This window comes from Cervus elaphus, chromosome X (assembly GCF_910594005.1).
Source record: "Cervus elaphus chromosome X, mCerEla1.1, whole genome shotgun sequence".
Lineage (NCBI taxonomy): Eukaryota > Metazoa > Chordata > Mammalia > Artiodactyla > Cervidae > Cervus > Cervus elaphus.
In genome coordinates this window covers 43856689-43876875 of record NC_057848.1, presented here as the reverse complement: position 1 = coordinate 43876875, position 20187 = coordinate 43856689, and the positions used below count along the sequence as shown (strand labels likewise).

General features: G+C 45.2%; 1 protein-coding gene across 2 annotated transcripts in view; it reads left to right on the top strand.

Annotated features, from left to right (window-relative positions):
- The window catches only part of TMEM255A (transmembrane protein 255A), a 49634-nt gene that overhangs the window by 5423 nt on the left and 24024 nt on the right, over positions 1-20187 (top strand). Inside the window, exons 2-6 of one of the 2 annotated variants that reach the window (XM_043896197.1) lie at positions 1679-1821; positions 10443-10505; positions 12796-12885; positions 18151-18219; positions 19990-20061. In XM_043896197.1, coding sequence (XP_043752132.1) covers positions 1679-1821; positions 10443-10505; positions 12796-12885; positions 18151-18219; positions 19990-20061 — 437 coding nt within the window. The remainder of the gene's footprint in view (positions 1-1678; positions 1822-10442; positions 10506-12795; positions 12886-18150; positions 18220-19989; positions 20062-20187) is intronic. The other variant, XM_043896198.1, reaches the window with a different exon arrangement.

Genomic DNA, 20187 nt, shown 5'->3' with positions numbered 1-20187 from the left:
CATTTGCAGCCCAAAGAGCCCTCTCACACGAAGGGCCCTAACAACACACGTGTCTCCAGCTCTCCTGAGGTTTTCCCCTGGAGGCGGGACTCAGCGCACACCCCCCAGAGGAGCCCCCTTTTCCAACTCACTTTACCTCTCCTCCCAGGGTGCGACATGACGCTTTAGTCTGTGAGTTCCTCTAAACACTCAGGCCACTTCTACATTTCGATGTAAAATGGTCTTAGAATACGACCATATTAGAAATGACCCTGATGAGTCACGTCCCTCACTTTCGAGGCTGACGTCAAGGGAGAGACCGCCAGCCCCTCCCACCTCCCTTGGAGCCTGAGGCAAGGACCGCACTAGGGGAGACGAGATGGATGGTGGGGCCCACCCTGGGTGGCTCTTCTTCCCTCAGGGGAGGGGGCATCTGCTGGGGGCTGCAGGGCCAGCCACAGCCCCTCCCTCTCAGCACCGCCAGGCCTCCTGGGTCTCACTGGCTTACTCGTTCCCCACCCTCCCCCCCGCTTCCTTCATCCCCTCTCCCCTCCCTCCCTCCCAGTGGTGCAGTCTGAGCTTCAATGGCAGCCGCTTCCCGAGGCTGCAGCGAGGCCTCCCAGAGTGACGGGGTCCTAGGAACAGTCCCAAGTGGCCTCTTCAGGCCCATAAATGACAGCCAAGCCACCTGGGTGGGCGACCCCGTCATAACACTCCTCTCTAGAGAACTGGACTCTCAGAACTAGTCCCCCAGTTGATTATTTTTATGAGAACTCCTAGGTGGTACCTCATCCCTCCTATTTCCTGTTGAGAACCCCCTCCGAAGGAGGAGTGTTGAATAGTGCTCTATTCCTTTAAAAAAAATTAAATTGAAAAGCGAGTCTAAATACCATTTTTCTATCTGACTTCATAAGCCTGTTTTCGGAAAAAAAATACTGGTTTGCACTATCATGTCTGATAAGCACTGAGAAGGAGAACGGGTCTCTCATCATTCGTATTTATGTCACCCTCACATAAGCCTAAACAATGTAAGCTATAATCCTCCCCATCTACTTCCCCTGATACAGATTTTTGGGGACTAATGGCCTCCAAACATTTACTTTATTACACACATTTGTTTTGTGGCAAATCTTGCCAACACACCATTTTAAAGTTTATACATGAGGTGGCAAATAGCAGAAATAAATGAAAAAAAAAAAAAAATCCCAGTACCTGGCTTGGTTCTGGTATTTACACTGAAAATGAAATTTCATATCTCCAGCTTATGAGAAAACCCTTCTTAGTTGCATATTGGCTTTAAAATATTGTCATTTAATATCTTCACAGTACGCTTTTCATTTATCATACACCTTGTAATTTGGCTTAAAAATACACTCCACTAAGTGGGTATGACACATCTTTTATCAGATGCAAAAAGCACAAAAATGTGTTCAGTTTTGTTTTTATGTAACTGGTACAGTTCCTTCTAATGTTTATTTTCAAACCGGAAATGTATATATTTTACTGTAAATGTAACCCCTGACGACTGCACAAACCTAAAGCTCCATCTCTTCTCCGTCATCCCGTCATCCCACTCCCCAGAGATCACCCCAGTTACCAGTTGGAGTAGGGAAGGAACACCTTCCTAGCGATTTTTTTCTTTAAGTCCGTCCCTTCTGCGGCCGAAATGGGCAATTTCAGTTTCTCTGTGTGCTTTCAGGAGCCTTCAATCGGAGGAAACGAAACTCCATCTACGTCACCGTGACTTTGCTCATTGTGTCCGTGTTAATTCTCACGGTGGGCCTCGCTGCAACCACCAGGACCCAGAATGTGACTGTTGGAGGTTATTACCCAGGAGTTATTGTAAGTATCAGAGGCATAGGTAGGTCTCAGCAGCTTGCTAGCTAGAGACGTTTGGTTCTACCCTGATGGCTTTCAATTCTGTTTGAGTTTCTGTGTTTGCTCAGTTTTCCTCCTTTATAAATCTCTGTGTTCATATAGAGAGACAACTCGGGCCTATTTAGAAGGGCACTGGACTAAGAAGAACCCAGCTCCATGCCTAACTAGCAGTGTGATCCCAAGCAAGTCCCCTCACTCTTTGGACCTCAGTTTTCTCATCTAGGAGATGTTAGTAGTTAGCAATGTTAACCTTAGGCTGAGGTTCTTTCTGGGCGTCTGCTTTCCTATACATAACAGAGGTCACCCAACCTTACTTGAGCTCTGAGGACCCTTGCAGCTTGATAGTCTTATGACCCACAGCACACTGATCTCCAAAGTCATCCTGCCGTCCTCTCAGGAAAGATATGTGGAATATCCACTCCCAAAATATGTGTACGTATTCACTTACAAATTATATATATGTTCATAAACCTATTAAAATGGAAATTCAAAAATTAGATAGAAGTGAATGTAGTTTTAATTTTTAATATCTTCATACTGACACTAAAATTTCAAGGAATGGTACACACTTCGTATGAAGTCTCATTAAAGTTAGTGGCTATAAATCCTTATTTCAAGTAACCTACTAGATAATTTTGAACATGTGGGACTTTCTTCTCAGATATGATTGTCATTGGCATCCTTGTGTTTTGAATGTACTCTCACAGGGTGGCAAAGAGCTTACCCTGAGAGTTCCTGTCATTTTTCTCACTGTGTCACTTTATTAGGGTCATCTTCTTTGTAGTTTATCAACAGGAGTCTTTGCTCACCCCTTGTCCGTTTTGTTGCGACTAGTTAAGACTAGATAAGACTATCCGGGCACACATAATCTGCCCCACCCCCAGCCCCCGCTGCTTTCAAACCGCTCTCCTCCCAAAGGATAGCTGCCTTGTCACCTGACGTTCACACCGAGGGAGGGCGCCAGTGACAGTCTGTGTGTTGAATAATTGTAATGTGCAATTTCCTATTCTTTCAGATAAACAAAAAATAGGAAACAAAGAGTTCGAATAATTTCTTTCCCTACTTGAGTGGATTGTTTTACCCATCCCCAGGCTGCATGCAATCCATTCTGGAAAGCGCTGAACTCTGCATACAAAACCTCATTTGATACTAAATCATCACATCATATATGAAATGAAATATATACCATTGTGTCAATTATACCTCAGTTGAATTGAGGCAAAAGAAAAACAAACAAAAACCTCATTTGGATCTACACATGCTACTACTGACCCGCAAAACTTAATTGAATACCAATTAAATGACTTCCCAATTGTAACTGCTAGAGGGCGGGAAGGAAGTTAGTTAGGATGGGATTTTGTTGTTGTTGTTGTTGTTGTTTACATTTTAGGTTATCAGAGAGGACAGATGAATTTGTTGTTTTTTTGTCTGTCTTCTTTTTTACTCTTTTTTTTTTTTTTTGAGTGTGGGGGTTGGAGAGAGAAGCAAAGGAAAGGGAAGGGATTAAAGATGGATGCCTTTGACAAGCCAGCACTGTGAGTGACCAAGCCTGACGCCTGTTGCCTAGGTCACCGATTCCACAGTCAGCCTCCTCAATAGCCCTGGACTCTGGCACCCAGCTGCTGAAGGCCGCCCACCCCACTGGGGGAGTTCCTTCTTGGGCCCACAGGGCTCCCCTCAGCCAAGGGCAGGTGTCCCACAAACAGCATTTGGTGCCCTCTGCTAAGCATGTGACGTGAGAACTCACCCGGTCCACTTCCTGTGGTGAGACAAGAAACCCAGTCGTCAGCAGAATTGGGTTTTATTTTTAAACACATGAAGGAGGGGGGAATGGAGGGAGGGGGGGTAAGATTGCATTTTGGTGGCTTGGGAAAGCAATTTATAGGGTCTGTGTGACTTTGTGGGCTTCAGGTAACTGCATTTAGTAAGAGATTTCTGACTGCTGAGCACATGCTCAAGCCAAGATTCAGACTCCCCCTGGGTGAGGGGAAGGTATTTTCCATGTCATTTAAGAGTAGCAGCTGCTATTCATGAACGGTGGCTCTGAACCTTCTCTGTAGAATATCTGCCTGTGGGTGGCTGGGTTGGAATACATTAACAAAGGAAGGAGGGCTCGTGATTGTTGTTATTGGAGTACCTGATGTTCAGCTAGCACTGGAAGTTGAAGCAGTGGGAAAGTATCTGTGTGTGTGTCTCACTGAGAGCTGATGTGGAAATGTTAATCAGAGAGCTGGCCTTATGGTTTAACCTTAAAATTTTTGCTTTTATAGTTCCTGTAGATTGTTTCTTTAAAATAGGTTTTAATTATAGAAAGTGAAGGGGGGAAGATTGCAGGTTGAACAGCCGAAAAATCCATTTGAGGTGATAGGTCAGATCATGTTATAACAGATACAATAATGACTCATACCTCTGAAAAAATAAATGCCTGAGAATCTAGATTTATTTGGGACCTGGGTGCTTTCACTAATTGAATAGTTTGGCTATTAGAGAGTTATTGTATAGACTCTAAGCCAGTGGTTTCTCTACCTTGGTGTGTATTTTAATAAACACCCGAGGGAAGTCTTAATTCAGGTGGATCGGCAGCCACTTGGAGAACTAAAACACAATAAATAAACTATGCTTAGCAATAAAACCAGAATGAGCCAAATGTGGCATCTTTAGATTCCGCACTATCAAGTTGGCCAGTCTGAATATAAATAACTATTATATAGATTTTGGGAAAAAAGTGTCAGGTTATTCGGAACTCTGCTATTTTAGGACTCTGGTTAAATTCGTATGTGAGAATGTAAAATTTTAAAACAGACCAATTAGGGAGCAGTTACTAGATTAAATGATGACTTACCATACACTTCATTTAAAAATATTGAGATCGCAGGCATTGAAAAATCCAATCGTATTTATTAAACTCTAAGTCACGTGACACTTTTCTGTGGCATCTTTATTTTACCAAATGAGATGCCCTTCGACAATGAGGTGCATTCTGATAGGGTGTTAACTACTGTACCTGAACCAGAATGTGGTGTCATCTTAAGACAAGTGTGCAACAGACATCTTTAAATATGTGCTCATTTCTACAGGCTGAACTGTATCATTTAAAAAAAATTAAAACCAACCCAGAAAGACAAACTGGCTTAGGATTTTTACTGTCCTCAAATATTCAAGACATAGTCCATTCTAGAAGAGTTCCAGTGAACTTTCTGCCCAGGAGGACTAAAAAGAAAAATAATAATGAAATAAAACAAGAGCCTCAGTTGTATGAAGCTGGAAAAGACAAGGGAGAAAGCCCACTCCTTCTCTATAGCTCTAACCTTAGATCCAGGAGAACGAGGCCTCCAAATGTGTTTCCCATGCAACCCACAAGATGGAGTTGGCCACTTGATCAGTGCTAAAAGTCTTACATACCAACATCTTCTCCCCTACCTATTGTACTGCTAGGGCCCACATCCACCTGGGTTTTCTTTCAGGAAAGAAACCAGGAGTTTCTGTCCTCTTTCCCAGGCAGGGGAAGGGGAGGCTCAGTTAACTGAAAATTGTATCAGAGTTGCCATGGGGGAGTAGGAGGCAGAGACAACAGGGATCATTCAAAACCATCAATAGCCCAGAAACCTTCTCTAAGGCCAGTGTGGCTTCAGCTTCACATGTGAATACTCTTGAAATCCAACAAAATTTTGACTAACTGGAATGCTCAGGAAACACAAGGAGCTCTGAACAGTGGGATTTTGTGGTTTTGTAGTCACAAAATAGTTTGTAGTCACCATAATAAACAGTGGTTTATTGTGAATGAGGCAGAAATTTTTTCTACCTCTTGTTTGAAACGGTTTCTAAAATATAAGATTATTCTAAGATAAAGTTCCTTGCTTACTAAGTAAGTTTCAAAGATGAGTCTTGAGTCTTGATTTGCTTGATAAGACTAACCCTCCACTAGCTTCCTGTTGCCTCCTTAGCATTGTCATTCAAAGCTCTCTGAAGATGCCCTCAGCCTGGTCTCCCACACCTTTCTTTTGCCAAAATTGTCCATTCACAGTCCCCTGAACATTACCTGGGCTGGGACATCCTCCCAGTGCTCTCTCTCTCTCTCTGTTTATCCAAATGTTCTTTTCTATCCCATCTTAAAGACAGCTGGGACATTTCTCAGTTACTGGGATCCACAGTTGTGTCTACCATCTTTGAACTCCCTACCTTGGATTCTTTCTACTCATAATTGTTGGAAAATAGTCATATTCTGTTTTGTGGGATGTTGGGCTATATTCTCATTTAGCTTTGTTTATACACATCAGCAATCCCTTATCTAAACCCTTGGGCCAGCTGTGTTTGCAAATTTAGTCTTTTTTTTTATATTTTAGAAAGATAATACAGTGTATCTATCATATATTGGGTTGGCTGAAAAGTTCATTTGGGTTTTCCATGAGCTTCAGAAAAACCTGAATGAACTTTTTGGCCACCCCAATATTATCTAACATCCCAGTGGAGTCTTGAGATATACCCAGTAATCAAGCATCTTCATCTTTCTATAGTAAACTGTGAATTTTTACACTAAGTAGATAAACATTATAAAATAACCTCACAGCAGTTTGAGGCCAGGTTTTGCCACCAAGTTAGTTACAAAAAAGCCTTTTAGTTTTAAGAGCTTTGTTGATTTCAGGATTACAGAATAGGATTGTAGACCCATTACCTAATTATGGTTCCTTGAGGCTGTCTCATTGGTCTTGGTATGGTATCCCACCTCATTTCCTGGCCTCCAAATCACAGGTCTAGCCCTGAGCCTGCCAGAGTAGCTGTCCAGTGAAAACTTATCAAATGATTAATCCTTTTAAGCTTCATCCCCAGGGAATAGGCATGGGTGCAGTCTAAAAAGAGCCCTGGAATCTGATTTCTAATGATTTGTCTTTTTCCCCCTGCAGTTGGAGAGCAGCCAAAACAAAGAAAGCTGGTTATTTGTTCAGGTAATGGGGAGTTAGGATGGAGGTCCAAAGGTCTGAACATTCCGCAATTCAGTGCAGTTCTCTAGGGAGGACCAGAGAGCTTACCTCTCTGAGGCCTCTGGGGAGCAAACAGTTGATTAGAGGCCACTGTCTATTTGCAGGAAATTCTGTTGAATTTTTTCCTCCTTTGCTTTCACCGCCTCAGCTCTTCCTCAAATAGGATCTCTCACTCCCCCTTGCAGAGAGCCTCTTCCCTGAGGAGAGTGGGCAGTGGCAAAGGTTACTGTTCTGCTCACAGTGGCCACAAAGGCAGCAAAGTGTGGCTGGAAGAACACCAGCTGTTAGTCAGGGGATCTGAGGGCTCCTCCTGGTTCTGCCTGAACTTGCTGTGAGAGGGGACAAGCCCAGACAATTCTCTTAGGCCTCCATTTTGCTGTCTAGCAAATGGGACTCATAGGAGCTCCACCGAACTCCATAACATGACCCTGATCAACATGGAGGGCAAGTGCTTCTTTAAATTCAAATGCTTTTCATTTTTTTTCTTTTTTTTTTTAATTTTTATTTATTTATTTATTTGTCATACATTGATATGAATCAGCCATAGATTTACACATATTCCCCATCCCGATCCCCCCTCCCACCTCCCTCTCCACCCGATTCCTCTGGGTCTTCCCAGTGCACCAGGCCCGAGCACTTGTCTCATGCATCCCACCTGGGCTGGTGACCTGTTTCACCATAAATAGTATACATGCTGTTCTTTTGAAATATCCCACCCTCACATTCTCCCACAGAGTTCAAAAGTCTGTTCTGTATTTCTGTGTCTCTTTTTCCGTTTTTCATATAGGGTTATTGTTACCATCTTTCTAAATTCCATATATATGTGTTAGTATGCTGTAATGTTCTTTATCTTTCTGGCTTACTTCACTCTGTATAAGGGGCTCCATATGTAAAGTTGTTTCAGCGGCACTGGTTAGTGCCATCATCCAGATGAGTGAATTCTTCCAGCCAGAACTCAGGTGATCTTAGTGTCCTACCTGCTGAACTCTGCCTGTCTTTGACCCCATTTCTCTCCTTCTCTGTGAAATCTGGAAATGACCGTGTATTTAACAGCCTCCCTTATGCAGGTCACGCTACATACATGCCTTGTCTCATTTCATCCCCACAGCAGCGCTGTGTGGTCGAGATCATTGTGATTCCCATTTAATAGAGGAGGAAACTGAAGCACAGAGTGGTTAAAGAACTAGCCCAAGACCACACAGTTTCTAAGAATAGTAAAGTCAAGGATATAATACAAAATGAATTATTCTCAGCTTCTTGAGCACCTTGTTTCTACCTCACCTGTGGTCGTTTGGCCACAGACTGTCTCCCAGGGCAGGGGCCATGTCACCTTATTTATGTGACAAAAGTACTCAGTGAGGGTTAGAAAATGGAATGAGTTGGAGTGGAATAGAAATGGAATGGAAGGAAAGGGGAGGGAACTGGGTAAAGTAACTGGCTGCCCTGGGATTTCCAGACAATTCCATGAGGCTTCAGGCCGCCTCTTCTGGTCACTGCCATCAGAGAGTTATTTGAGAGTGTCAGCAGAAGCAAGTGACTTTGCTTTGCTTCCTGTCTTAAGGCAAAGGTTGCCGTTGGGGATCAGGAGACATTCAGTGAATATCTGTGGAAACTGATGAACCACTCAGTAAAAGGACTTATTTTCCTTGTAAGAAACTGCCTCTGACTTTCTTTCAAGCTCCACAAATGGCCCAGAGTGTCATAAGCACAGACTATTCATGGAATTCTTCCTGAAAAAATAGAAACTGTGAACTTATTGGAAGGGCAGATAAAATAGAATATGAAACTCTTCTGAAATAGAGCAAAGAATGATAGGATTTCCCAGCTCAAATCAGGTTAGAGCTGCTCAAAAGTTAAATGTCTTTTTAAAAAGTGATAGTAATCGCTAGAACAATAACTCCTATTTACTGAGTACTTGCTGTGTGCTAGGCCGTGTACAAAGTTCTTTGACTGTAGCATCCTGGCTAATCCTTACAAAAATCCTGCAAGATGGCCACTTCAATGGTCCCCATTTTCCAGCTAAGGAAACAGGTTTAGGGAGGTCATTCAGTTTGTTCAAGGTTGCAGACACAAGTGAAAGAGCTGGTTTTAGAAGCCAGGCTAGTCTGATGACCAGCTTTTAATCACTATACTTTAAAATTTTTATTTATTTGTTATTTGGCTGTGTCTGATCTTAGTTGTGGCATATGGGATATTTTGTTGTGGTACACAGGCTCTCTAGTCGTGGTGCCGAGGCTTACACAGTACGTGGGATCTTAGTCCCCTGACCAGGGATCAAACCTGTTTTCCCTGCACTGCAAGATGGATTCTTAACCACTGGACCACCAGGGATGTCCCTAATCACTATACTTTTATCACAATGCATTTTAATTACATTTCAAACAAGACCAGGTGGGAGACAGGCATAGAGTAACTGTTGAGAAGATGTTCTCTGTAGGGTCTTGGATGGCACAGAATACATCCTTATGCTCTTCAGCTTGTATTTCCCAAGAGGGGCTGCTGGCTGAGTGGCCCTACAGAGTGATCCTTGGAAATTTGTATTCATTCCTTCCCTTCAATCTCTTTCTTCCTTGGGTCTCTGAGGCAAGCGCCCAGTCCCCCTACACTGTCCCACCAGGCTCTTGCCCAGCCTTTGGGTCCTTTAGATTTCCAAGCCTGGTGTAAGGCTTGGGGGGCCTCAGGCTGAGAGAGATACCCCTGTGAGCCAAGGTAAGGCTGCAGATGGAAAGCCTGATCATTAGTGAGGCTCAAGAGAAATGTAACTACACCACTGAACTTGCATTAAGATTTATTGGTCCATTCCCACCACATTTTACTTCTTTCACTTTCATTCCTGATAACGGCCATCGGTTAGTGATTGTTCCCAGTTGAGACTGGCAGACTCAGTCCACTAATGGCAGAACTGAGAGCAAAGTGGGATTTGCTACTCTGAGCCATCATCCCAGACGCTAAGACAGGGAGATTGTTTCTCAGCGTTTTACACTGCCATTTCTGCTCACCCTTTAATGAATGCTTTCTGTCCATAAATGAAGCAGAGATGGAAGAGGAGGTGAATAAGTGCTCACATAAATTGCAGTGGGTCAACCACAAATACAGGCTTTCAAAAAAAATTGTTCTTTTTTTTTTTTTTAAAGTCTAGGTTAAGGTGCTTGCTGATTTCTAAAGTACTTCCTGGGTTTGATTAGTATGGCAGATGCATCAAAAATTGCTATTTCCAACCTTTATTTTGTGATTCGTGCATCAGGGTAGAAGGTCTCTTTTCAAAGAAAAGATAAAGATCAGAGTATAATGCGTGCTTTTCACCGTTATCCAACTCTTACTGACTCACTGGTCACGTGCTAGGTAATGGATATGGAAATTGAAATCAGCAGGCTCTGAAAAGCTATGGTTGACTTTTACTTTTAGCTTCTGGGCACTTAAGTTTCTTTTTAGGTGTGATTCATATCTACAGGGGCAAATTGGTAAATGGTGGGAAAAATGCTCATACTGTATTTGTGTGCATGACAACTGCACGTTAGCAGGTTATTTTCTGCGATCCTGAATCCTGTCCTGGGGCTGGGATGATTGCGTGGTCAGGCTGACCATCTATGCCCTGTTGCTTTACAGCTTGGCTTTGGATCGTTCCTTGGAATCATCGGATCAAACCTCGTGGAGAACAAACGGCAGATGGTAAGTTTTCATGACTACACAATCAGACCACCTCTTCATCTGAAAGAGCTCAACATTTCTGTGGATGGGTAGCACACTTACTAAGGTTGCCCACATTGGACCACGAAAGAAACAGCTACCTTCTCCTAAGCTTCCGGGAAACTTGTTTTAAAGTGACCCTGTGGTGTGGGACTGGTTCTCACCTTGCCTGATGCTCCCTCAGTTGCCCAGCTCATCTCCTTAAGTCACAAGGATAGAATAATCTGTATCTTCCCCTTTGCTTTTCTCCTCATCGGCAAATGAGTGCGCCAGCCTAGCCAGTCAGGCCACTGTCCTCGCTTGGGATGCCTTTGCTACTCTGATTCCCGCACTCAGTGGCCACCCTTACCCCTTGTTCTCTGATGTATAGCCTGAGATTTCCATCTAAGGGACTTTAATTAACAGAACAAATACATGTAGGGCACAAGAAAACAAAATAAAATTACAAAGCTGGTCTCCAATAGTCCCATGACCCCTTGGTTCAAAGCTACCTGTGTGATGAGGTGGAGAGGAAGGATGAGCATATACTGGGAGGTAAAACTCACCAAGTTCTCTGTCTGAATGGGGCCCCTCAAGGGCAAGCTGTTGTGTCTTCCTGCTTCAGCTTGAGAAGACTTTGTAGAGGGCAAGAGAAGAAAGTACAGACTGAACTGCAAGCTTATTGCAGTTTTATAGGCTTGTAAATCAAGAGGCCTGGTGAGTGGTCAGATGGTGGACTGATTAGGCTCCCCAGTACAAGTCTCCGTGGCATCTAGACTTTGATAATGGAGTCTATTTAACAGCAAGTTTAATCAGATAACATAATAGCTCCAGGGACAGAGAACTCTAACCATATGTTCTCCCCCAGCAATGTGGGGAATCGGCCTCGGGGGAGTTCTAATAGTCCTCTTCTTCCATTTCACCTGGGCTCTCCCGCAGCCAGTTGTGTTTGCACTTTGGGTTTAAATTATTCAAAATAACAGGGGAGTTCTAATTGTAGAGCTGATCATAGCATAGCTAATAATGCCAATTTCATGACATCGTTCATCCATTATTTACCAATCCTCTGTACTGCTGTGAAGTGAGATTTATGGGACAAGGTTTCTGAACAACTCCCAAAGGAGATCTGTATTTCCTCGTAGCCTGTTGAGATGGGAGAACCTTAGGGTGGTCTTGACTTTTATTTCCCCTCTTATCCCTGGAGAGCAGCCTAATGTCATCCTGTTTCTCCCCTTCCCCCCAAAAAAGCACCTCAAGGAGTGTTGTTTTGAGGGTCAACAAGGGCAGATGGGGGCTTCCCACATAGCTCAGATGGTAAAGAATCTGCCTGTGATGCAGGAGACCTGGGTTCGACCCCTGGGTCAGGAAGATCCTCTGGAGGAGGGCATGGCTACCCACTCAGTATTCTTGCCTGGAGAATCCCATGGAGGGAGGAGCCTGGCGGGTTCCAGTTCTTGGGATCACAAAGACTGGGACACGGCTGAGCAACTAACACTTTCACAAGGGTAGATGGTGGGCTCAGGCAGTACCTACTCCCGGCCCTGGAAACAGCTGGAAATGCCTGCCTCCTCATTGGGTTGTAGTATTATCCTTGTAATGGGAGACCCATTATTAGGAAAACTTCTGTTACCTAACACGGTCAGAGAATAGGGCAGTCTAGTTCCAGCAAACAATTTTTGTACTTGAATTTTTTCGTATAGACTGCACAGAATTGATGAATTTCAGAGACTTCAACCCTTGTAAAATGTCTTTGACATGTAAGCCATAAGTTGTGTGGTCTCCTTCCTCTGTGATGCAGAGCCATGTTGGGTTGTGTGGGGCTTCAGAGTCATCCCTTCTTCACCCTGCTCCCACACCATGAGGGGTTGGGAAGATCATTGCACTAGGAGTTGGCGGGCACAGGCTCTCCCATAGCCTGGTCAGTGACCTGGGACACACCATTTCCCCTCTCTGAGCCTCCAACTCCACAGTAAATAAAATAGGAGTTGGACTACATGATGTCGAAGGTCCAACACTTTTCTGAGTCTGAGAGTGGAAGAGCCATGCAGCCTGATTCCTCAGCCTCCTCTTGCTTGGGTCCTCACTGACTCACGGAGTGAGTTTCTTAGCTTGCCCTGAAAATGTAGGACATGCTCCAGTGGCCCCTTCTCTGCATCTCCCTCCCACTCAGGGCCTCTCCATGGGGTGGCGGGCCAGCGTTCAGCTTTGCCTGGCGGTCTCTTGGGGATCGCCTCATCCCCAGAAGCAGTAAGAGTGGAAGGCTAACAGACACTTTTGCTTTGTCCCCCCACAGCTGGTGGCTTCTATCGTCTTTATCAGCTTTGGTGTGATTGCGGCCTTTTGCTGTGCCATAGTTGATGGGGTCTTTGCTGCCAGACATATTGTGAGTATTTTTAGTCTGGGGTTAAAGTCAGTGTGCAATACAAGGAGGCTTCATCGAGCGGGTGTGTGCTGAGGGCTGTGAGGGGTACAGAAGAAGTAGAAGACAGGATCCCTGCCCCATGGAGGTGACGTCTACATGAGGACCTCCTGGAATGCACTACAGAACTGGGGCTGAGCTGGGGGGGTGAACTCTAGGTGCCAGAGTGGTTTACCTTGGGTCAGGCCAGGCTTCCCAGTGGGGAAGGGGCTGGAGGTTGTTGAGATTTGGAAAAGTCAAAGACAAGGGCATTGGGGCCAGGGAATTGGCATTGGGAGTGAGGAGGCAGGCAGAGAGCCCCGGTAGCTGAGCTCCCCTGGCCATCTCCAGCAGTGACAAGAATGGCCCATGAGGATAGATACGTTGTTTTCGACATGTGGAATCTAGTTCCCTGACGTGGGCTGGAATCCGTGTGCCCCTGCATTGGGAACACAGAGTCTTAAGCCCTAGACCTCCAGGGAAGTCCCCCAGACACCATTTCTAGGGTTGTTGAACTTTGCTGTCTTCATAATTGGAGAGGAGTGATGTGATTGGGGTCTGGAGAAAGCCCCCAGAACTAAAAAGTCTTCAGAACAATCCCAGTCCTGGTGTTCAGATGCCAAGTGCTTCCAATTCTGGAGAAGCTAGGCCTCAAGGAAGGCCTGAAACCCAAATCTGTGCTTCTTCTCAGAGAAACCTGGGATTCGGGTCCTTCCCGTGGGCCCCTCTAGAGGAACCCTCACCCCTCACTTTGTGCTTTCTTAATCTGGCCTAGGGCCATCTTCTCCATTGGGCTCGATAGACACAGTGCCCACAACCATGAACTTTTATAGGGTCCCAGAAAAATATAATTTATTTTCAAATCAGAGGAAAAATGATGACCTTTTAGGCCAAAAAAAAAAAAAAAAGGTTTTCACATGTAATAGAAATTTGTCTTTATACCAACGCAGTCATAACATATAATTAAAATAAATGAAACATCCTATTCAATATTTTGAGTGGAGGAAGGAGTCCGAAAAAGGCAAAAGTCCCAGGGAGGTCATAGCGTGGCCCTGATCTGGCCCACAAACCCCAAGCAAGAGTGAGCTAAGCTGCTTACTGAGCCCCCACAACCCACTCAGACACTTATTTTTATCCCCAACTGAACCAACAACGAAAATGAAAACATAAAGCAATTAAAAATCCATAAATAAAAAAGAAAATGAAAACATCCTATGAACTAGTTGGAATTGTATATTTTCTAAACCAAGTGAATTAGAGCAAAATTGAATCATAGAATATTCTGTGGATCAATGATATTTTATTCCATTTCAGTCTTTGGCTAACAGTGCTGGTTAGCCTGAGGGAGAGTCCTGGGTGTGGACTATCTGGGCAAGGGTGATTTGCAACATTGTTTCAATCCCAACTTGTTCTTGGACTCTCCTCCCATACTTAAGAGTCAGTCCCTCACATGCCTAGCTTAGTGGAATTCTCAGTCAGTGTTGGCCTGTAAGGAGATCATTTCTGGGAAGGGGGAAAAGTACGGGGTGGGAGAGAGAGGTTTTTTGCCCAGTTCTCTTTTTGGACCAAGAATACCTCGGTTCCTATATCAGATCCATCCCTTATTATTTTAGCTGAGAGCAGCCATCTTTTTCTTTTTGAAAAGGCAAATGACACAACAGGAACTTGTGACATCCACTCTCCTACCACTCTAAACACCTTAAAAGAGCGATTCTATAGCATAGGCGATTTTCACATATTACCCTCTGAGTATATATACCTATTTTTATAGCATGTTTGCAATCAGTCATAGTATTGTGTGCTATTTTGTTTCAACAGGCGCCATCTTAATGACAATAATTCTGTGTTTTTGTGTGGTGGATTTAGCATTTCAGTGTGCCTTGACATCTATTATCTCATTTGAGACCCACAACCATCCTGTGAGATATGTAGGGCAGACATTATTATCCCCATTTGACAGCACTCTTCACTCCGAGGCAGTCTCCATGGCAACACAGGCCTAGTGGCCAAGAAGCCTGCGGTAGATTTTCACGGCATCATGAGCTGAAATGGCTTCCTCCTTTTCCCTCCTATTCCCACTTCTAATTTTTTTTTTAAACAGCTTTATTGGGACATAGTTCACATCTCATTTAATTTACCCATCTGAAGCATATAATTCAGTAGCTTTTGGTACATCCATGGATATGTGCAACCTATCACCAAATCAACTTTAGAAGGTTTTCATCATCCCCCAAACAACCCCATACCCTTTAGTTATCACCTCTCTAATCTGCCTGCTCCCCCAAATCCTAGGCAACCACTAATCTACTCTCTTTTTCTATAGATTTCCCTTTATTAGTTAACAGTTCATAATAATGGCATTATAAATATGTGGTTTTCTGTGACATCTTTTACTTAGCATAATGTTTTCTACATTCATCCATATTGTACCATATGTCAGTGCTCCCTTTCTTTTTATGGCCTAATAATATTCCATTGTATGGATATACCACATTTTGGTTGTTCATTCACCAGTTGACAGGCATACAGGTTGTTTCTACGTTTTGGCTTTTATGAATAATGCTGTTATAAACATTTGTGTACCAGTTTCTATGTGGACCTATGTTTTCATTTTCTTTGTGTATATACCTATGATTTGAAGTTTTGGGTCATATGGTAGCTATATTTAACCTTTTGAAGAACTGCCAATTTTCCAAAGTGGCTGCATCATTTTATAGTTGCACTGGAAGTGTCCGAGTGTGCCAGTCTCCTATTGTTAGCTGACTTTTTAATTCTAACAATCCTAGCAGGTATGAAATGGTTTCTCATTGTGGTTTTGATTTGCATTTCCCTGACTCCTAAACTCCAAAAGGTTTTGATTGATGGCCTTAGCCAAAAGGCAATGGGAGAAAAATCCAAGTTATATTTACTGGAAGTTTCTTCCAGCCTCTGACTCTAGGTCATCTGTACCTCCTGCTGGTAGTGGCCTGCAGTAGAGCATTTGATTAAAGGTTTGGGGTAAAGCTAGATGAGTCTTTGAGAAAACCTTTTTGCCTACACTGTACCTGTCCTGAGACATCTACCAGTCCTCACTGACACCCAGTTCTGTTATGTTTTTTTTTTTAACTTCCATATGTGACATGACCCTGTGAAATTTTGAGGAAGGAGGATTTATTAATCAATGGTGATATCTGTTGGCCAGCTTAAATGAAAGGCACATTTGGACCCCAGCACTGTTTGGGTGGGTTAGAACCAGCCTTTCCTGTTGTGGAGCCCCTTTAGCCTCATGGTGCCCCATCCTTTTGTTTATTTTTTGGCTGCATCCCATGGCATGTGGGAATCCAGTTCTCTGACCAGGGATTGAACGTGTGGCCCCTGCAAGTCTTAACTACTGGGCCACCAGGGAAGTCCCACGGTGCCCTGTCCTTTGGCTCAGGGGCATATGAGCTTCACCTACCTTCTGACACTGCCCTCTGAATGTGTCTCATTCCTTCTCTCCCTTGTCTCCAATTTCCTTCTGTTCCCCTCCCTGAAGATAGCCATTAACTAGCCGGGAAAGTCACATCACCTTCTTGTGCCAGTTTCTTCTCTTCTACCTGGATGTAATAGGAACTTAGTTACCCCAGGGGTAACATGAGGACGGTATGAAATCATGGGCGTCAAGGCCTGAGAGGGCCTGGCCCTGAGCACTCAGACTCTCAGTGGAAGGCAGCTGGTGGCCAGTGCTCCGACCGGCCATTGCTCGCCCTTCAGACGTAAATAAAAGGCTGTCGGCGGGCTCAGTGGCCTTTTCTTACCTGCTAGTCACGTGGGCTTATTCCTCCCCTGGGGCCTCAGTGCAGAAGGGCAGCCACAGGCAGCACATGGGCCACCACCACACACACACACACACACAGACACACACACACACACACGTCGATCTTCGTTTAAGCAGTTGGCAGCTGAATGCTCTTTGTAGAACCAGGAGGTCAGGAGGTTACGACCAGCACATCGAGCCTCCCCCCCGCCACAACCGCGGAATGATAACAACTTCTACCATTGCCCAAATGGGGACAATAAACCCTGCCAGTCGTGACCATAGAACCCTCATGCCTTTCCAGCGCGACTCCAGGCTGAGCCCCAGGGCAGGACGCTTTGAGAACACAGAGCAGCTAGGTAGAAGCAACTGGACGGGGCAGCAGGCAGGGAGGCAGGGGGCACATGGGTGTCAGGTACAGGAGATGCTCAATCACACGTGTGGGGGAAAGCAGCCATCAGGATGATTGGCAGTGGTGAGAGAAGTGGGTTCAGTGGGGATGGGGCAATAGATAAACTCCCTCGGCCAGGGTGCTTTGGCCCACCTCCAAAGGTCAGTATGTATAAACTGCTGATCCTCTGCTAACCTGCTCTTGGCTGAAGGCCCCTCCCGCTCAGGGGATGTTTAATGTCCTGTGAAAGTTGGGCAGCATCCCCTGCCTGCCACCTTCTGGGCGGCACAGGGTGGCATCTGTCTGTCCCACCCCAATGCACACCACCCTCCTCCCCCCACCCCCGTGCCTGAGAGCTCCCTCACAGGAAGCTGGCCAAACCAGCAGGGCTAGTCAACTTTTCCTGGGCTTTAGCAGTATTTTGGAGTTCACTGTCTTTTTCTAATCTGTGTAGTTGAGTGAAAATGGCTCGTAGTTCAGTTGAGTTGAAACCTAGTGTGGGCTCCGTGGCTGCCCATCTCCCTGGGATTTGCTTCCTGAGCTCTTCTTTCTGAAAAAGCTATGGCAATGACAACAGGGAGGATGCGTCAGCCTGCCCTGGTCCTGTCCTCAGGTGATAATGAGACCTCATTGTTGGAGCTGGCCTCCCTCCATCGCGGAGTGTCGTGTTGCGATCACCTGGAATTTTGACTCCTGTTCCCTGGGGATTCTTTGGAAAGAGACAAAGACTAGAAATAAAAGAAAACCATGTAAATCCATGGCTGATTCATGTCAATGTATGACAAAAACCTCTACAATATTGTAAAGTCATTAGCCTCCAACTAATAAAAATAAATGAAAAAAAAAAAACCAGAACGGAAATTTTAAGAAACGCATTTCTCCATCAATTTCCTAATTTCTCATTAACTAAGTGGCCCAATAGAAAGTAGTTATTAGAACATTTTTATCTGATCCTCACAGAAATTAACCCAACACTACCTACTCTGGGATGTGTGTGTGTTAAACTCTTTTCTTACCCATCAGAGCACTTGCCGCTTTGTTTTGCAAAGCCCAAAGCCTTTTGGTTTGCTGTTTCCCTTTCCAGGATCTGAAGCCCCTCTATGCTAACCGGTGCCACTATGTCCCCAAGACATCTCAGAAGGAAGCTGAGGAGGTAAGCGCCAGAATGGGGTTACCGCCTTACCTTTGGGAAAAGTCTCCTGTTCTGCCTAGAACCCTTTTTCTTTGACTCTCTTCCCGAGGCCTGCAGCTTGCTGTGAGGTGTCTTTAGTTGGTTTGTTCAGTGGTTCAGTTCAAGGCAAGGTGCTAATGGGGCCACAGTCATAGGTTAGCGCTTCTGAGGCCTAATCAGATTCGCTTTGTTCTGTGGTCACAGGCTGCCCCTCTGACCCCAGCAGGCAGCCTCTGTTTGTGGCTTTGATCCTGAGAGGGACAGAGGAGAGTACAGAGGCCACAGGGCAGGTCCTTCCCCACGTCTGCATCTGCGGAGGATGGGTCAGCTGCCTGGACTTGATGTCTAGCTGGAAGTAAAGTGGGAGGCCCACCAAGTCAGCAGGCTGGACCCAGGAGACAGAGCCTGAGTCTCATATGCAGGAGGGGTCAGGAGCCAAATGAATGTTATTGAGAAGCCTGCTTCAGTTTGAGGCTCTGGGGCAGCTGTCGGCCTGGTCTCAGGCCGACTCCCCTGGTCTCATGACACCCCCAGGAGGCCAGTCTGATGATGCTTGAGTGGACACGTGAGGTGGTGTCTCTCCCACCCCACACAGCTCTCCTTGGGTCCCTGTCACCTCATGGAGAAGCTGAGGCAGTGGGCGGTGAGGTGAGGTGAGGCTTCAGGTCATTCTCGGAGAGCTTTCATTTCAGCTCACAACCACCCCTCCCCAACCCAGAGAGCCCTTTAACGTGAACTTCTACTGTATGCTTCTAGCAACATCGACCATTTGGTTCTCTGCTACTGCTGCTAGGTCACTTTAGTCGTGTCCGACTCTGTGCGACCCCATAGATGGCAGCCCACCAGGCTCCCCCGTCCCTGGGATTCTCCGGGCAAGAACACTGGAGTGGGTTGCCATTTCCTTCTCCAATGCATGAAAGTGAAAAGTGAAAGTGAAGTCGCTCAGTCGTGTCCGACTCTTCGCGACCCCATGGACTGCAGCCCACCAGGCTCCTCTGTCCATGGGATTTTCCAGGCAAGAGTACTGGAGTGGGGTGCCATTGCCTTCTCCGTTTGGTTCTCTATTAACCTCAAATGGAGAGTCAACCCCCACTCTGAGAATAGTTAGAAAAATGGTAAACTTGTGATCGTTGGAAAAGGGTGAGAAGTGGATGTAAAATGGTGACTGCATTCCATAAAATGGAACGGCATCAGGCGAAGCCATTTCTCCCTAAAAGCCAGTGTGAACGGTGCCTGGGGAGGCCGGCAAAGCTATGGCCCTGCTCCCAAGGCGTTAGGGCAAGTACTTACATGGTGACTTTGCCACCCACTTTCCCCACTTTCCTTCCCCGATCAGCAATTCACCAATTTTCCTGACCATTCTCGGGTTAGAAAGAAGTAGAAAGATATACGTGCTGACAGCATGTCAGAAAGGCTTGAGCTTTTGGATGAAGGACCCAATATAGAAAAAGTGCCTGTTTACCACCCATATTCTATGTCACACAGCAAAACACATTTACAAGCACTTCGTTGCACCTGTATTGGGGTGGGGGGAGCCTGGAAGATTTCTCACAAACAAGAGACGGTAAATGGAAGTTAATTTTTCCTTTTTTTTGTGGGAAAACTCAAGATGTATAAAATGTCATTGTTATTCTCTTGATTTCATCATGATCGCATTCTTGTGTTACCTTGGTGACTGTAAAAATATGAATGATGACTTCCATAGGTTTGCTTGTAACCCTGGTCCCCCTAACCCTATTTTTCCTGTATAAGGTCATAAGTTCCTCAACCAAAAATTCTCCTTCCGCGAGGGTTATGAGGAACCTTACGCAGGCAGCTCGAGAGGTACCAGTGCACTTCAGAGTGCATGTGACTGCCCTTCTGTCTTCCTTCCCCAATGTGGTCCTCTTTCCTCCTGTACCCTGATTCCCCGTCGTAGCCTCATTTCCTACCATCCATTTGTTCTTCTGT